At 36.7% G+C, this 19,595-nt stretch overlaps 1 protein-coding gene across 2 annotated transcripts; it reads left to right on the top strand.

Moving 5' to 3' along the window:
* The first annotated feature begins 73 nt into the window (after positions 1-73).
* Positions 74-19,177, top strand: LOC109035811 (prolyl endopeptidase). Of its 2 annotated transcripts, none has more exons than XM_019049590.2 (15): positions 74-384; positions 1,478-1,701; positions 3,065-3,252; positions 4,031-4,113; positions 5,628-5,770; positions 6,810-6,975; positions 7,615-7,815; positions 9,179-9,364; positions 9,817-9,930; positions 12,296-12,444; positions 13,162-13,374; positions 14,224-14,371; positions 15,320-15,430; positions 16,558-16,626; positions 17,458-19,177. In XM_019049590.2, exons 1-15 carry the CDS (start codon positions 319-321, stop codon positions 17,521-17,523), a joined length of 2,127 nt encoding a protein of 708 aa, XP_018905135.1. In that variant the 5' UTR covers positions 74-318; the 3' UTR covers positions 17,524-19,177. The 2 variants fall into 2 exon arrangements, with proteins under 2 accessions (XP_018905135.1, XP_018905134.1); XM_019049589.2 differs by lacking the exon at positions 5,628-5,770 and adding an exon at positions 5,434-5,576.
* The last annotated feature ends 418 nt before the right edge of the window (positions 19,178-19,595 follow it).

Raw genomic sequence — 19,595 nt, 5'->3', positions numbered from 1 at the left:
AGCTCAACCAACGTTGGAATCGATGAGTGTCGGCTAGTCGGCTCGGGCTCGGTTGCAGGCTTTTTTTTAAATCTTGTTTTTTCTGCTTTCTCATACTTTGTGCTTTGTGTTTATGTTATCATTTAATTTATTTATTGGCCTTATTCGTTGATTACTGTTCAGCAGCTTTGCCGCGTTTCATCATTTTCTCTCGAAGTTTCATCAGGCTTCAGAATTTTTGGCTTAACTGCGCGCCACCTGTTCAAACCGAATAGATTCTCATGGCAGTTTTTGAGGTCTAACAAGTTGAAGTTAACGTCTAATTCTATTATCGCCAGTATGAAACTCGACTATCCTGTCCCTCGACGTGATGAAACCGTCAAAGAAACCAAATTTGGTGTCGAGGTAAGACCAGCTCCTTTTGAATTTCTCACATTGCACCTTCCAGCTAAGGTGCGAAAGGGTCCTTTCCTAGCTGATATCTTAGCCTCCGTTCATTCAGAACTCTACTTCTTCACAATTCAAACAAGCTTATTTAAAATTTAAGTTCATTCTACCAGTCAAAGGCATGACGAAGCAAAGATCAGACACAGCCAACCAATCACGTTACGCTTTTTAACCCGTCATCTGTCCAGTGCTGCCGTTTGACTTTTTCGAAAGACACGCCAAAAGTGCATTACAAGACGTGTAAATGGTCCGCAGTAAATTTACCACATTATCCGCATACAGTCCGCAGATTTGAAAAAGCTCTACAAAAGATCCGCATCCAAAACATTTTTCAAAACATATACAAAAAGAGCATCTAAAGATCTGCAAATAGTATACATTAATTTTACCACTTAATCTGTAGATTTGGAAAAGATCCGCGTAAAAAAATTGTTTCATTAGCGAGATGGCAAGAATTGTGAATTTTGATAATTTCGAGATAATAATTTAAAAATCTGGGTAACTTCACGCGCGAACGAAGAAGATACAAAGAGGATCTGCTGAAAATCCGCATTTTCTTAAAATATCCGCTAATAGTCTGCAGTTTTACAGGATTTGCAGTATAGTCAGCAAACCAAAAATGGAAATTTAAAAGTAAAACTCCCTTATTTGGCCGCCTTGATTCAAAAAGATTTGAGTGAAGCTTGAGCATTTCAAGCCTAAGTATGTCATATAACTTGCCATATTTTCCACTCGTGACTCACTTTGATTGGATGGTTCTGGTCTCACAATCATTTGTCTCTAATCTTGTCGATCAAGTAATTATCATAAAATTGATATTACTATAAAATTTTTAAAGGGGTTGGTAAACTGAATTTGGAATGAAAAAAGGACTTCAAGCTTGGATACTAAAGAACTGAAGTTAACAAAAATTTACTGAAAAGAAAATGGAAAACTAGGGACTAAAAATCTATGGGGAAGTGTTGACACTTCCTCTATCACATTTTATGTTAATATTCATCTTATCAAAAATTTTTTCATCTTCACATTCAATTGAATGGTTTACTTACAGATTCCAAATCCGTACTGTTGGATGGAGGATCCTGATGCGGAGGAAACCAAAGCATTTGTTGATGCTCAGAATGCTGTAACAGAGAAATTCCTTGAGCAGTGTCCAGTGCGATCCAAAATTAAAGAACGTTTGACTAATCTTTGGAATTATCCTAAGTTTTCTTGCCCTGCTAAGCATGGAGATAAATACTTTTTCTACAAAAATTCAGGACTTCAGAATCAAAGGTAAGAAAGAGGTATATTCAAAGATTTCTTGTGGCTTTCAATTTTAATAATTGCAGTATTCTTTTTTGAGGAATCAGCCAGTGGTTTTTTAACCACCAGTTAATAAATTAATTATATTTTTATGTAAATTAAGGATTGTCAGGTCTCCTCCTTTTCAGGATTTTTTTTAATCCAATTATTAGTAGTTTGCTATTGTCGGTGTTTCAATTTTAAGTTTTTGGTTGGGTTAATAATTTTAGTTTCTTTACTTTCAGTTTATATTTATTTACAGATATTTATTTTTTATTATGATAATTTTTGGTAATTAATTGAATAGGTATAGAAATGAATTTATTAAATTTCATGTAATAAAGTCCCCATTTCTAATAATTTATTGATTGGTATTTTTATTTTTATTAAAATTTTAAGTTAAGTAAGTAAAACTAATGATTTTCAATTTCATTAAGAAATTTAATAAGTTAGATTTTACTAAAGAAGTTTCTAAAACTTTTTTTTAAAGTTGATTTTCTTTCTCGCATGGTAAAAAAATCCATGCTTGAAAAACCACTGGTTGATTCTTCACAAAAATACTGCAATTAAATTTTTAAATTTGATGAACTTTTTTTTATACTAGGTACTTAATCTTCTGCCAGGGGTGCAGAAAATGCTTGGTCGCAGACTGATAGCAGAGTAAATGTGAAGGTACCTAATAAAGGGTAAAAAATGTTAAGGCAGAGGGCATATACCAGCCAAGCGCAAAGCTTTTTGCGAAAGAAACTGTGTAACGCGCACTCTTAACGGAACAAAATGGTTAAAGATGCTCTTATATGGGAAGGAAACAGTGATGCACGCAAGTCTTGTATGGACAGTAATGTGGAGGCAACCTCAAAAAATACAAAGGCTGCCTCAAAAAATATGAAGGTGAAGAACTTTCTGGGCCCCCGTCCTCTAATTTAAAATTGGAAAGTAACATGCACTGTAGTCCTTCAGTAGTGAATAATGTAAAAAATTGCAATTTACATGATCAGTGTTTGTTTTAAAAAAAGTGCCCTCTTACCAATGTTTTTCTTTCATTAATGTGAAGACAATTGACAGCCACTGATGAGTAATTATCCTCAAGTTTTGAAAAATATGTGTTTGGATCTCTCTGACCGCTCCAAAATATTATTCACTTATATATCACAGAGATTGGTACAATCAATTTTCTGGAAGAAAAGAAAGATTAAATGATTCACCTTGCTACACGCTAGGCAGGCAAACCAAGCCATTGTAATATCACTTTTTGTAATTAAGGTAATGAAATTTCTAATGAAGGTATGGTACAAGGAAAAAAATAGATGATAAATTCAGCTTGACATGAATGATTTATTTTTTTTTCCTGTAGTGTCCTTTATGTACAAGACTCCTTGGACGGACAACCTCGAGAATTCCTCGACCCAAATACTTTATCTGATGATGGAAAAGTTGCCCTCTCCGTCAAAAAGTTTTCTGAAGATGGAAAAACTTTTGCATATGGGATTAGTAAATCAGGTTCTGATTGGAGTTCAATCCAATTTAAGGATGTAGAAACAGGTAAGAAATTCTCACATTTTTGAAGTTTTATTTCGGAACATTAGTTTTGCTTTTGTCTAGCTCTCTTAGTCTCTCCAGACATATTTTTGGGTATCTGTGAATCTTTATGTTGTTGATTCTTTGCCACCAGTTTAGGGCTCCTTTGAGTATTTCAAGTTCAAGTTTTCCCTTTCCCCTCTTAGATCTCACAATATATTGGGGTGTGTTTCTATGTAGTCTGAAAATGCTCTCGAAAAGGTTTTAGAAAAAGTATACATTTTCATTACTAATTTGCCAGGATTGTCACTGTCAGGGAATCCAGGGAATTTATAAAAGTTAGGTAAAACCTGGAAATGTCAGGGAAAATGATGACAGTATCCAGGAAAAATTTTCAAGTCACCTTTACTTGCTTTCTAGAATGGGTTTGACGTTTCAATCAACTACTTTTGCCCGAAAACTATTTCTAAATATGCATTTTTAACCATCTGGCATATTTTCAATTGTCACAGTATTTTACCGAAACGAGCTCGGGAAATCGGAGAAATTTCAGAGAATTTCATGTTCCAAATTCTGTGGCAACCCTGTCTCTGTCTAGCTTTGCATGCTGGGGTGGAAAATTACAGTGTTCACAGGGTGTTAAAATTGATGTTTTCCGTGGAATCTAACTCATGTCTCATGAAATGGAGTTTGTTTCTAGTGATGCATTTTTCCCCCCTCATAAATATCATTCTCTCCATCCTCTACTTCGGACTAAATCATGCAATAAAAAACTCATAAACTTGTTTTATAATTTTTCCAGGCAAAGATTATCCAGAAGTTTTAGAGAAGGTAAAATTTACTTCAATCGCATGGACTCATGACAACAAAGGAGTATTTTATGGGGTTCGTACAACTTTTTTATTTTCTTTCTAGATGTTTTTCCTCTTTATTTTTCAATCCTTTCAGATATTTTACCTTTGCTGTAATTATATCTCTCAGTCTTTCATCCCAATGAGCGTGTCCAGTAATTTTTAATCCATGCATTTTTAAGAAGTAGAAAGAGTACGCATCTCACAGAAATTTTCCTGAAGTTTTTCAAACAATCTTGACTCTCAAAAAACAATCCCAAAATTGCATATTTGAAGCTCTCATTTAAAAAGGCACATCACCAAGAAAGCCAAGGTGGCATTCGAAAATATCTAGTACGCGGCCAACATCTCGATCATGTGTTGCCTTTGCTGCCGTCAATAGACTGTACAGCCATCATCAGTGCATGCTGCACGTACCACAAATCATCTTAGAGGCAACATGCGATCCAAATTTCGTACGCAACGAGAGGAACATTTTCGTATGTTACCCCGGCTTCCTCAGCAGCAGTCGAATACAAGCCCAAAATCTGCAATTATAAACTCGTTTTTTGTGGGCTAATATCGTTTAAAAAATCCAAGAAAATTCCTGTGAACTAAATGCACTGACTAATTTTCAAAAACGCACGAATTTGGACAAGCTCATTAATTCTCTAAAAATCAAGTACAGACTCTTTTACAGCTGAATGTCTTAATGAAATGGTTTGGAGAAGCAAATGCATAGCTAAAGAGAGCAAAGTTATAATTTATGAGACGATCGTAAGACTTATGTTGCGGAGACCCAAGCAGACACGAAGCGCGCTACACAACAATTTTGGAGTGTAGAAATGAAAGTCCTGAGGAAATTAGCAGGCTTTATGCTCCCAGAAAGGTACACCAATGTGTCAATTTCCGAAGAGTGCCGAATTCTAGATATAGCTAAGTGGACCAAGATGTGGCAGAAAATGTGGTCGGAACATGTAGAAAGAATAGACGGGGAGAGACTCGCTAAGATTTGTACGGTAGGATGACCTCATAGCTGGAGGCAACCCAGATGACCGCTTAAGAGATGGGCACAGAGCTGCCTTTCATCCCAGGAGGACCATCATGTTTTATCACCAGTATTTTCTTAATTCAGAGTCTAGATAAACAGGGTCTCAACCCCAGTCAAATGTTAGAAGAGGAGGAAGACTCTCTTATACTTAACCTTTTTCTTACTCGGCAAGGATCATAGAGCTCCCTAATTTCTCTTTACTTTTTCAAAATAATTTGATGAAACAGCATGAATAAGAAGAAACGACCTCAACAGCAAAATTTTTCGCCCCTTTCAATGTGTTGAAGATGAAGTATCTTTTTTCATTTTTCTCTCACTCAACAGGGGTATCCAGATCAACAAGGTAAAGTTGATGGAACAGAAACATCCCCAAATACACAGCAAAAATTGTACTACCATTACCTTAACACTCCGCAGTCGGAAGATATCATGGTCGTTGTATTTCCTGAAGAACCTAAGTATAGAATGTAAGTGTAAGCGCGCTATGAAGTATCTTCTTTTTTTTTAATTTTCTCCAGAGATATCCAGATCAAGAAGGTCGAGTTGACGGAACTGAAACCTCTGCAGACTCACAGCAAAAATTGTACTATCATCGCTTGAACACTCCCCAGTCAGAAGATATCATGGTTGTTGTCTTCCCTGAAGAGCCTAAGTATTTAATGTGAGTGTATGTGTTGAAGTCTGGAAACACTTTTTTAGCAGTATGGATTGTTGAGCACTAACCAGAGACAAGAATTGAAATCCAGGTTTTACTTATTCAACTGTATTCATAAGTTCAACATAATGCTGTGTTCCTTCTTTTCTCTTTTCTGCCTCTTGGAGCCGTCCGTATGAAGTCGGTGAGGTTTGTGTCCATGGGTATCTCCATTGTCATCATTCAGTAGAGCAAGATTTGAGGGTGTGAATGCTCAGCAGAGTGCATATTATTTTGTTATGTTTCTTAAACATAAGTTTTGATTATTGTAAACTTAGAAATCAATCATTTTTATTCCCCTTTTTTTTCCTCAATTGCAATCCTGTGGGCGGGTCCTGCATGCCTTCATATCTTTATTATTTATAGCAACCTTGACTGATTCCATTACTTTAATATAATTTTTGTAATAACCATAAGAAGTGAGGGAGGAATACAAGCAGTCACAGTCAGTGCCATGAAAGTTTTCTAAGTGTTCACAGAAGCATTTTACATTGTAGATTGTTACAAAGGATAAAGAAAGGTCAAAAAAACTTTAAGGTTTGCTTTTCGGTACTTATGGACGGCTCCTTGCAGAACGATGTATTCTGTAGTGAACGCACTGAAAGGAAATGGTATCAGAACTAGAGTTTTTCACTGATACTTTCCTCGGGATCAGTATTTTGTCCGCTTTTGGTGGTTTTAGTCAGTAGAAAGTATTAATGAATTCGAAACATGTAAGTTAATAAAATGTGACAGTCTTTGAAAGCTGGTCCTGAAAAACTCAAAATTGAGTAATTGATACCAAAGCGTAGAAGAGTGCTCTATGGAGAATGCTGAAATATGTCAAATGAAATTGAAGTGATTGCAGCTTAAGATTTTCAGTTAAAAAAATGTTGTTCTGAGAAAAAAAAGCCACGTACATAAAATTCTATTGTGAATTCATGAACAACCTCATATCCACCTTGCACCGTGCACCTTTTTTACAGTTTTGTATTAATTTCTTTTCCGTACTTTCTGTGTTTTATAGAGGTGCAGAAGTAAGCGACTGTGGACGGTGGTTGATCATTACGCCGAAAAAAGGTTGTCAAGACAATCTTATGTACTACTATGATCTTCATACTCTTCCAGATGGGAAGATTAGCGGGCAGTTAAAATTGAGTCCTATAATTGAAAAACTTGAATGTGATTATGATGTAAGTTTTTTAATCTTTGCTCTGTTATCAAGCGTTTCATCTCTCTTATTTCCTGTTCAAGAGTCACTTGTTCATTAAGAGTGATTTTAATGAAAGATACTTTATTTAACATTTTAATCAAAACCAAGTGCTAATTTAAGTATTTTCAACAATCAAACAAAGCTTGGGACAAATCACTTGAAGAATTAGTGAATTTGGATAGAAAGAATCGTTTATTTGACTCGTGACTATTCATCCTGACTTTTCTCAATTGAATCTCTCAGTTCGAAAACGACCCATCTCGGAAAAATGAAATTTTTCAGGAGAGGATGGAAACTGTGTAACAGCCGAAAAAGGAGTGTTTCTATGTAAAAAAACGAACATCGTAAAAGTTCTGTCGTTTTCAAACTGAGAGATTCAATTTACTTTATTCTCAGCTCAATGTGAGTGAAGTGTTTGGTTTAGTATTAATTTATTTCACCTCTGTTGTTCTGTAATGAAAATCTACTGGCAACTATTTTTGAACCAAGATGAAGTTTTCAAACAATTTGGTGCACATAATGATATCTTGTACTGTATTTTATGTATTTATTCAGAAGTTAAATAGGACAGAAAAAGATAATTGCAATTAATACATTTGTTTTTAAAATGTTATTCTAGTATATAACAAATATCGGAGAGGATTTAATAATTAGGACAAACAAAAACGCACCTAACTATCAATTAATAAAAATTAACCTTAAAAAACCTGCACCGGAGAACTGGCAAATTGTAGTAGCTGAAAATGATCATGATGTCTTGGATTGGGCAACCTGTGCTGCAGACAACAAATTGGTCCTGTGTTACGTTCAAGATGTCAAGGTATGTCCCAGCTCCTAATTTCCATTATATGATGATGTGTTACTCGGTTTCAAAATATGAATAACTAGAATTTTCAGAAAATAGCGCCTTTAAGGACGGGCGAAGAAAGAGCCCGAACGGAGGAAATGTATTGAATACAATTTGTAAAAATAGGAGAATACATACATATTGACTGCCAATGACCGAAATTTTAGGCCTCCTGCAGCATTGTGTTTTTGCCGTTACGAACGTATAAGTTTCATTAAACTCTGCACTGGCGTATTGGACCCAGCAATTGGTGCTGAGCATTAATTAAGTCCCCAAAGCGCTGTAGGTCTCGGGCCTCATGCAAGGTACACAGATCCTTTGGCGCCAAAGAATCCAAGAATCGTCCGGCCCCTGGTGTTAAATGTGTCAAGAAAGCCAAGCTCAGAATGTATACTGCAACCCATAACGGCTGAAAGATAATGATACTGAGTCTGAAAGTTTTAAATATGAAATACGACATTCTTTGCAGTAAAATGTGGGTACTTACAAGGCGATGAGCTCATTGATTTCAATTTGCAAGTAACTGTTTGGAAATTATTCCTGTCGCAGGTGCAATAAAATCTAAAATGGTCATGTGCTTCGTCTACCATGTACGCAGCACCTCAACAGCTAACAGCCTGTACTTCCCTACCCTCTCTGCTTATCTAGGGCAGTGTTTTGCGAAAGGGAACCAGGCTTACCTGTTAAAAATTATTGGCAGAATTTTTATATGTGTCTGCTTGAGGAAAACTTTTAGTGTTAACATTTTGATTTGAATAATTCATACCTTGTTTTTTTCCTTGCATTTGGTAGGAAAACCTGGCTGCAAGTCATTTTTTAATTAATGCAAACAGTTATTCAACCAAATTAAGAAATCACAAATTGATTGCGGTGGACGCACAGGTCGTAAGACGGTATGTTGGAGTTTTTTAGCCAACAAGCCAGCAACCGCTTGCCCAAGTCTCGGGTTGGTTTTCACGACCTCTCTGAGCTTGGTAGCAGAAAATTCAGGAGGTTGCGCTGCACTGAGGATTAACCCAACATGGCTGAAACGTGTCTGCAGTTGCCTTCCTAAATGGTTGTTACTAGTGTTGCACCAAACAGCGTATCTCTTTGAGGGAAAATCATGCTTGTGTGTGAGCTTTTTCCCTCTGTAGTGAGATATCAGCTTCAGGCTGAATTTAATGTACACTGGCTAAAAAACTCCAACATACCAAATTAAGAAATGCTTAGCTCAGGAATTATCTATAATTCTCTTGTCTCTTGACATTTTACATTCACTTAAACTTTTTTTATCAGAAAAGCTTGTTTAATTTCATAAGTTCCCTTGATTGAACTCCCGAATTTTTTGTTGCAGAGTGTGTTAAAAGTGCATGATTTGCAAACCGGCAAATTTCTTCAGCAGTTACCTCTTGATATGGGCACAATTACCGGATTTTCTGGAGAAAAGAAGTATGCAGAAGTTTTTTACCAGTTCACATCTTTTCTGACTCCCGGAATTATTTACGTATGTGATCTCAGCCAACCTGAATTCAAACCTAAGGTAACGTATTACTTCTAATTGGATTCTTTTTTACACAATCTAGACAACAAAATCATTCAATCTTGTAATCATTCAAGTATTTACATAACATTAAGCCACTTTCACAACGCAGCCTTGCGCTCTGCGACGCCCAATCGCCATTGCCCCCTATTCTCCAAGAAATCATCAGGCAAATGGCACCTCCTGATCTCTCCTCCACTCCTTGTTGCCAACCTTTCACAGGACGTCCACGCTGTCATTCAAGTATTTTCCCACTCAAAAAGTACCCCCATGAGAAATTCATTAATATGTAATATTTTGTGGAATGTTTGTCCCCAAATTTGAAAAGAATTGTTCATTTGCAGTCTTGTAGCTGTCTTAATGCTGATGCTCATTTTTCAGATTATAAATTTCTATTGTTAATTTTCAATTTAATTTCAACTTATTTTTAATTTTTTTTTTTTTTTTTTCAGGTTTTCAGACAGATTGAAGTGAAAAATTTTGATCCCTCGCAGTATGTAATTGAGCAAAAATTTTATCCAAGTAAGGATGGAACTAAAGTACCCATGTTCTTAGTTCATCAAAAGGTATTCATCTTTTTTTGTACAGGTTTCTTTACTGTAGAACCTTGCTAAGTCGGAATGCATCGGGATCGAGGATTCATTCCGACTTAGCGGGGTTTCCGAGTTAATCGGACTTTGTATTATTTTGTGTTGCAATTTCGAATTTTGCGCCAAAATTACTCCACGTCGTAATACCGCGTCGGGCGCTCACCGGAACCACCGAATGAAAAGCTCTACGCGCCGAAAAAGACAACTGAAGGCAGTATTTCAGTCATTCTTCTAACTGTAAGGCCTCCTTAAATTGTTAGGAATAAGCTGTACAGTTTAAGCGAGTGCCGCGAACGTTAGACTTCTCCTGAGCGAGACCGTCTCATTGGTTGGTCGTTCACAGCTACGAGATGTGCGCGCCCGGCTTCATACGCGTGATGCGCGCGCAGCCTACACCTGTCGAATCATCTATGTTTGATCGCGTGAAATATAGGTATCGAACGCCGAGCGCGGCGCATTATGCGCCAGATTGCTCGCGGAGCAGTTATTCGATGTAACAAATTAGGCACGCTTAATAAATTACCAATAATAAATGATGGAATAGCGCGCGGCGACCGGCGAGCATCAATCCAATCCTAGGAAAACGTGGCATGAGTCACTCTGTCGATCCTTCCTCCTGCGCGGAACTTGGAAGCCGACCGAGGAAACGGAGTGCGAGCGACGACTTCTCTGGACGGAGGGTGCGTTGATGTCACGGAGTGGAAGGGGGACGCAGCGTAGGCCGGACGCCAGAGGCATTGGGTTCATATTTGTGATTGACTGCAGTCGAGACATCCCCCGTGCGGCGAGCGCGCCGAGCGCGGCGCTACCACGTTGCCCTCACATTGAGCGCGGCGAAACGAATTTGCGGATAAGTTAGGGAATAATGAAAATGGGAAATGGAAAATGGAAATCCGAGTTAGCGGAACTTTATATGGGATCTTTTCAAGTTTGGGGCCAAAAAATTTTATCGAGTTAGCCGATTCTGAGTTAGCCGGATTTCTTATCATTGCGTACATAGGCGAAAAAACGGGACCGAGCCATGATTACCGAGTTAGCGGGGTTTCCAGCTTAAGCGGGTTCCGACTTAGCGAGGTTCTACTGTAGTTCTTTTGCAGGGTTTTCTCTGTTTGTTTGAAAACATCCATAAATGCCCGTATGTGCTTGACATGAGAGTTTCCAATCCAGAAAAAAGCAGAGAACGAACGGTTATTCTTCAAGATTGCAATGGACCATGCTGTCCAGGACAAGGGAAAACCAGAAATAACTGGGACGTATCAGGGAATGAGTCATATTCAGGAAAAGTAGAGAATTTTTTAATGAATTGATACTAAAACCCGGGAATAACCCCTCTTCTTTCTCCCCTCTGAAATCAAATTACTCCTATAATCGGTGATTTGTTAACTCAGCTTTGACAAAATCAGACAAAAGTTGAAGAAATTTTTCTTTTTCAATCAATCTATGGAGAAGAAAATTGTGTTTTCTAAAAGAAAATCTAAAGGAAAACAAGTGGGAATCCTGAGTTTTCATCCTGGGTCATTATTTGAATAGTCCAGATTTGAGCCGTCAAAAATAACGAATTTCCAAGTGGTAATCGTGAAACGTTGTGAGGACCTGCGCAAGGCCTCCATCCTAGAGTCTTCGCCCCAAGATATCGCAAACGGCGGATCTCCCTTGATCTTTACCAACTTTGCTGAGTTTACGAACAGCACGCGCGATTGCGATTGGGTTGCATATCTTGGTTGTTTCAAGAGTGCCACACATTGAAAGTTTAATAACGAAGAGGGAAAGAGGGAAAAGTTCCTAAACATATTTTCATTAACACAAAAAAAAAAAAAAAAAAAAAAAAAAAAAAAATATTAACAGTGTCAGGTGAGCCTTAGATACTAGCTTGACTGCCCGCGCATTTACTTTTAAATCCTAGGAATGCATATGTAACTGCAGGAACAGTCCAGCCATCATTCAGGGATATTCAAACACATGCTTAACAGCCTAGGCTACTATCACAGCATTTCATTGTTTTCTGTGCAGATGCAAGAACAAATGGAAAATTCTTCAAAAAATTAATCACACTTATTTGTCGACTATTTTAATATTTGCCAATTTCTGCACTTAAAAAAGTCATTTTAAATTATTTGCTTTACTACTCCTAGTTGTGAATATTTAACTTAAATTGTTCCTTTTTTGCTTCGCTATTTGTGAATAATTCCGTATTCGCTTTGCTATTCGTGAATAATTGGCAAAATTATTAGCTAATCACTTCGTTTGAAACATTCACTATTTGCACAGCCCTAGTAAAAATATATGATAAAGTGCGTTCGAGAATTTAAACCCTAATTCTGAACTTGGTGCTATTTTGCAGGGCCTGAAGAAAGATGGCAAGAATCCAACGCTTCTGTATGGTTACGGTGGCTTCAACATCAATCTTCAACCAAGTTTTAGTGTCTCTAGATTGATATTTATTCAAAATCTCAACGGAGTCTATGCTATAGCTAATATTCGAGGAGGAGGGTGAGTCACGGGAGCTTTCCATTTCTTCACACTAAAGCTCAAGTCATGTGGTTTGTTTTAAATCATGTTTTTTAAAAAATATTTTATGAACTTCTTAATCGTTTGCTTTCTAGATGCAACTTTGACTCAATCAAGCGCAAGTCAGCCCCGCTTCCCTATCGCAGAATTTTATTATGATCAGGTGATGTTAGTAGGATGACAGAAAAATGGCCACCAAAGAAGATGCTTGATTGAGTCTCTTGTGAAAGGAGATGAAGGGGATGTTCAGTGAAAACCCTTGTGTCCACTTGTCAAAATGGAAGCTCAAAGTGAACCGATAAATACGATCTGTTCGCAATTGTTGATCAAAAAAAAGTCGCGCCGCTCTATTTTGAGATGTAACACTCATCTATCGCATCAAGTCCCGACTTGGAGCCACTTATCGTTGAAATCGATTCACTTTGAGCTTCCATTTTGACGCCATTTTGATGAGTGGAGACTACGCTATTGGGTGACAACAGGGAGTTTTGCATTGAATAAGGCAGTTGCAACTCCTGGAGGAGCTTTGGGAGGATAGGGGACTGTGACAGGAGAGTACTTAGAAAGCAACTTTTATGCATGCATGGTTAGTTAGTGGTATGAATATAATTATGTAATCTGCTCGGTGTTGATTTTTCATAAATAATTTTTCATGTTGATAATTTCTTCTTTTTTTCTCTCTCCCTTTTTTGGTTGTAGTGAGTATGGTGAGAAATGGCAAAATGGAGGAAGACTTCTGAATAAACAAAATACTTTTGATGACTTCATTGCTGCTGGAGAGTACCTAATTCGGGAGAACTACACATCGACTCCCTACTTGTCAATACAGGGAGGCTCTAATGGAGGGCTCTTAGTAGCTGCATGCATTAACCAGCGTCCAGATTTGTTTGGAGCAGCTATAATTCAATGCGGGTATGTATTTCTCATTATAGAATAATCAATAAGGAATTCTGCCTGTTGAGGCTTTTGTTGAATCTCCAAAATTAAAAGAAAGTGCCAAAAATTTCAGATCGTTCGTATTTATTTAAATTCGATAAGAAAAAAAGTTGAGTCTCTGGAGGGAAAAACGACTCCATCAAATCATTGCTATGGTTCAGGCAAAAGCCACAAGCAAAGAGAAATGAGGAAGGAGCAAAAAAATTTCATTTTCATGTCTGATGAAAGATGTTTTCTCTCAAAAAGCACAGAAATATTCAGCAGTATTTGACCCATCGACTTATGATTTATTGACCCTGATCCGGGCCAGGAATTACTATTTAATTTGGCGAAAATCAGTAACTTTGAACACTTCAAAATAATCCTAAAACTCCTTCTCTGTGGTTAAAAATCAATATAATAAGCATTCACAATACAACATTTGAGAAAAATGATGAAAACATAACGTAAAATAATTTTTTTATCGTTATTTATTGCTGTCAAAGTCACAAAAACTTCAAAAGTAGCAAAAATCAGAAAATTTTAAGGTTATTTCATGTTCAAATGTACATTAATATGAAAATACCATAACAAAGCAAGAAATTACCGTACACAATAAGACATAGGTTGGTCATACTACTCATATAAACATTGATGAGAATAATATCTGCTGGAGAATCGCTGAAGTAATGCAAACAATCGACGGACGGTTCCCAGCCGTCTCCTCAAATCTTGCCCAGTGCAGCGCGGACGGCTGGAAACCGTCAGTTTAAGTTACTGGGTTAAATTTATGGGATTTCCTAAGGACTTTAGAGAAGTAATTGCTGAATTTTCTTTCCATTTTAGGGTTCTAGATATGCTACACTTTCACAAATTTACTATTGGATACGCTTGGACCTCTGATTATGGAGACCCTGATGAAGAAAAATTCTTTCACTATATTCGTCAGTATTCTCCGTTGCACAATGTGAAGTTACCAGGTGAAAATGTGCAGGTATGAATGAAGTGTTTGTATCTATTTAAAAAAGTACGGGTCAAACAAATTTTGATAGGAGACAAATAAACTACAGTAAGACTTCGATTTATCGGATTTCACGGGACTGGAAGCCGAAACCGTTAAATCGTGAAATCCGTTAAATCGCGATCCGATAATTCTAGATCTTACTGTTGTAAGAAATTTTAAGAAAGACATGGAAATCAAAGAGAATTTTGATCCATGACTTGATCAGCTGATCATTACTGTATGAAAATTTTAAATTTGAAAAAATGTATTTTTGTCCGTAGAGCTTGGTCCCCACATTCAAAATTAGCCTTTCAAAATGGGTCATCAATGTGACTGTCGAGTCTTTCAGATCAAAATTATGAGGTGCCGATACTTTTTGATTAACTTAAATCGCAAATTGAGCGTTGCATGAATGTCTTTTGATTTTGTACTTGCAATTTATGTTGATTAAAACTCAGAGGCGCCTCTTAATATTGACAACACTCAACAGTCGCATCAATGACTGATTTCGATGGGCTCATTCTGATCATGGAAACCAATCTTAGTAAACAGCATAATGAATCAAAATATGGGGACTGAAACAGTTAGACCAGAAAATTGCTGTTGCGCTACTGAGTGCCTCATAATATGCAAGCAGACACCACAATTATCCTCTGAGAAGTTTCCTGAATTTGATTCAGTGAACAATATATATTTTGGAGGAAAACGCATGCTACAAACTCGTATTTACATTTTTGAAGATAAGATATTTGGTGGGTTTTTTTTCTTCTTCATTGTCTCGCAAAACTATAGGATAGATACATTGTTAACATTCTTATGAAACTCTGGAATGTCAAATACATTAAAAATAAGAGAAATTAATAGAGCCAGTGTGTTTCCCAATAATCTTTCCAAAATATATTTGATTAATGTCAAAATGTATTTTTCCATTGTGAACAGTACCCTGCCACGCTCCTGCTCACAGCTGACCATGACGATCGAGTTGTCCCGTTACACTCCCTCAAATTCGTTGCCACTCTCCAAGAAACTGTTCGCAACCACCCTGCTCAGGTAAATCTTGTGCAACTGAGAATAGAATGACCTCAAGAAAGATTATCTGCAACCTTATTACTTTCTGTATACAATTTTCTGTCAGTGAGAAAAAAGTATTGGTGCCTTATGGCAAAATGCAATCTAGTTATCTACAGCGAAGTCAATTTTATTAAGTCAATTTTTTTTACAATTATTGTTGCCTATCATTGACAAGTTTGTTTTTTTTCTTATTTAAGTTTAAATGGAACGAGTACTTTTTTATTGGTAGGGGGGGGGGGGGGGGGTGTTTCTCGGTTTTAATCATTGAATGCTTTGAAAATAAAATTTAGAATCAAATGATGCATGTTTATAATGAACCTGCTTCATTTTATCAAGAAAACTCTGCATCTTTAGCTCTCAATTTTAGCATGTATTCACATTCAGGGCAGCAGGTATTCTAAGTAAAATTCTGTTTCTAGCCCTTCACATTTCATATTTGTGATCGGATTTGTAAAGAGGAACCATAGAGTACATAGAGTCGTAATGTAAGCGGGTGAGCTGGCGCCACTTTTAAGCATTTTCCAGGTCCCGAATTCCGAGACTCCTGTGTGACGCCGGGTCACTTTTTCGATACATAATCGATTGTTTGCGATACACGGGTACCCGGCCATCCAATGTAAACAAAGAAGATAGGAATCACCACGTATTCCACACCGCCATTTTGGATCGAACATGTATCGAAAAAGTGACCCGAACTCGGCGCACACCGGGCTCGGAACTCGTCGTGCAGAACATGGCGCCAGCTCTCCCATTTACATTACGACTCTATGTACTCTATGAGAGGAACCTTATCTTTGGGAAGAAAATTTTCCTTAAATTTCTTCAAATAAATAAAGGAAGATAATCTGGTGCAAGTCTGTCTGAAAGCTCAAGAATTGGCAGAGGTAGGAGGCTTAAAATTCCAAGACAAAAATTCTTTGGTTGTAGGAAAACGTAGTGAAAGTTTTCCAGAAAGTTTGGGGGAAATTTTCTCCGGGAAGATGAGGTCCCTTTTCACAGATCTGGTCATACATATATCTTATCGTATAGTCATTCTCTTTTTTTCATGGCAACATTTCTTTTCCAACGTTTCTGAACGCGTATCTTTAATTTTTTTTTCCTCACAGAAAAATCCAGTGCTTATCAAAATAGAAACCAAAGCCGGACACGGAGCAGGAAAACCAACAGCTCAAGTTGTAAGTTATTTGCCATTTAATATATAAATATTTTAAGTCAAGAGAATTTAAGGTAGCCCAATCAACATGTATCACACAAGAACACGACATAGGCGAAAAAGGCTAAAATTGTTTAAAAGGCTAAATTGCCTATTTTAGCCTATTTCCCCAGGTCGTGTTCTCGGGTGTTATGTATTAAGTTATTATAAAACTAAGCCTATTCATAGCCAGAACTGATATAAAAACGCACAAAAAAATGGGATCAAAGCTGTAAATGATTTTAAAACACATAAAACCGTACGTTTTGGGGCTATATAATAACCAACCCCTTCCTCAGCGTACATATGGTTCATTGTGTGAAGTGATGTGGAGATTGCTTCAAAAAATGTGAAGGAGGTAAAGAACATTCTGCAAACCCTGCAAAACAATGATGTCTTCATAGCGTCCCCCCCCCCCCCCCGATTTTAGTTTTAGAACAATTCTTTCATATTGTGCAAGAATAAAGTCCCATTCATCATAATATGTCAATACAGTAGTATCTGGTCATTACAGAATTTCCCAGGATAGAGAGATGTTTCCGTTAATAACAGGGTTCTTTAGTTCCATTGTGAGCAGGTTCATTTACATGCATTTTCCTTAGCAAGTATACAGAGAAAATGTCCATTGAAACTTAAGATCAGCTTTTCACCATGAGAAATCTCCAGTATGAGGAGGTTTCTGTATTTTAGCATCCCCAGTGTCAAAAAAATGTCAAGTTAACTCCTGAGATTGTACATGTAATACACCCTCCACACTCAAAAAGTAAATAATTTAACTTAAGTCTGATTTTTCGTGTTCTGTTTCTACTTTCAGATTGAAGAAGTAACGGACATCTTTTGTTTCATTATTGAATCCCTTAAATTGAAAGTACAAGACTAAGCTTACCATGCATTTACGTTCAACAGGTTTTTTTGTCAGCACTTTCTTTTGAATTGGTATAACTTTAATTTGTTGAATTGTCCACAATATTTCAAATAAAATTACTCTGTTGTAAACTTCAGCTGTGCATGAGAGGAGCCTTTTAGTTTGATGAAAGTATTGATTATGCAAGGACAGCACTGAAAAATATCAGTATTATTAGAAGAATTTTTTGCCGACAAGGTAATTTCAAACAAAAATCTTTTAAATCCTTGTCATTTTAATGTATCTATGATCGGCGTTAATATAGATGTGGTGCATCTATTTACAAAAAGTCATTAGATTATTTGATTTTTCCTTGTTATTTGGGACAACGAAATTGCAAGTTTAAAAAGTCCAAGTTAAGTAAATGACTTCTCTAGAGCGTCTGAAGTGTTTTTTTAATGATGTCATATCTACTTAATATTAAATGTAATTTTTTCCAGTAATGTCCAGGAAGTAAAAAAAAAAAACTTACCTGTGGATGACTTAAATTTAAAGGCACCCCATTTCCACGTGAAACAAAAACAGTGATATTTCAACTCGGCTTTTACGAGATTCTCTTATACATTTTGGCGTACAACAGAGCAGCCTTTGCACCTGTATGATTTCATTTTTTCAGTGTGACTCCCTCAGGATATGCTTTACCTATTTTTTAAGTGCAAACAATGTACATGCTCAGATCCCCCCCCCCCCCCCACCACCACCACCACCCTTGAAGCATTCTGTCTGAGGTAAAAAAAAAAAAAATCCCAATTTCTCAAGTGGAGTTCTACGGTTTTTACAGAGTTTAAGTGGCCCTCGGTCTCAAACCGTTGAACCGTTGAACCGTTGTTCTCAACCCTCATCAAGTTGTTATCACATCATTCATTTGTGCCATTTCTCTGTCCATTTATTCAGTTTGATAAGAAGTTAATATAGAAAGACAAAGTCTCCAAAATTCTGGGACTTTTTTAGTGTCTGGTAAGAAGTCTATTTCCTTACCATTCGATGGTCTAGCATGACCTTAAAATCAGATCCATTTGGGAAAGAGACCTAACTTTAGGAACTGATAATAGATTTTGATCAACCCATCGTGAACCTAAAAATTTTATTATGGTCTGAAACAAAACAGGAACTGAGTTTCAGCAAGTTTTTAGGTATCATATTCCGTCAGTGTCTCTTGTTTTTTGAGGTGAAAGTCTGATTTTTAATCGCATTTTACACATAATGCCCGGTGCGATAAAAAACTTTTCTACCACTTCTCTGTATTAGATTTTAGACTACCTCTTTAATCATCTTGCATTTTGGCTCCCACTGCCTTCTCACATATTATTTATACACCCCTAATCCTGTCTCAAATTAATTCACAAGCTACATTTTTAAGATATTTGTTCAACTGCTATGATCACTAATTCCACAAGCGTTTCCTCTAAATCATGGTAATCAGTTGACTTATCATATAAATTCACAAAAGTAATGATTTTGTGTAAAAAATGTGTTCAATTAATTTTGTTCTCATACTTTGCATTGTGTGCCTTTACGCCCCCCCTCCCCTCCCTTTATCTAACAGCTCTTGTTTTGTATGTGCCCTCCTTTTTTCATGGAGCAGGCAATTTTGTAACATACTGTGAATAAAATTTAATTTAAAATTTCCTCTCTGTTTTTATTTTTTTTTTTTAACTGCTCCTGAAGTAAAACAAACTTATCCCCCATCTTTATGAATATTATCATGTAATATCAAACGCATAAAATAATTTAAGAAACGACTAAGTTTTCAGGATTTTGTAGTTATAGATGAAGGCTTTTTTTTTCACACCTTTTGCTCCTTATTGCTGTGAGAAATTAGTACCTACTAGGCCAATAATAAGTCTTTAAAATACCTAAATAGTCGGTTGTTTTTATCGGCCCTTTATGGTGAAAATTTTTTAGATGAACTCTCACAAAGAGTATGTGTTTTAAACAAACATATAAAGAGGACTTGATGCTGAGTTGACATGATAATTTAATTTGAACATAATGGAATTACTGTGTTCTGTTGTATGGTTATGCAGCAAACATGTGGTTATTTTTCA

The sequence above is a fragment of the Bemisia tabaci genome, chromosome 7, assembly GCF_918797505.1.
Source record: "Bemisia tabaci chromosome 7, PGI_BMITA_v3".
NCBI classification, from domain to species: Eukaryota; Metazoa; Arthropoda; class Insecta; order Hemiptera; family Aleyrodidae; genus Bemisia; species Bemisia tabaci.
The sequence above is the reverse complement of the archived record's forward strand: the minus strand, read 5'-3'. Positions and strand labels throughout refer to the sequence as shown.

Bases quoted from the DNA above. Each gene is read 5' to 3' on its own strand.
- LOC109035811 (XM_019049590.2), top strand. From the start codon at position 319: ATGAAACTCGACTATCCTGTCCCTCGACGTGATGAAACCGTCAAAGAA. The intron at 4,114-5,627 runs GTTCGTACAACT...AATTTTCTCCAG, and splicing joins ACAAAGGAGTATTTTATGGG to AGATATCCAGATCAAGAAGG. The intron at 5,771-6,809 runs GTGAGTGTATGT...TGTGTTTTATAG, and splicing joins GAAGAGCCTAAGTATTTAAT to AGGTGCAGAAGTAAGCGACT.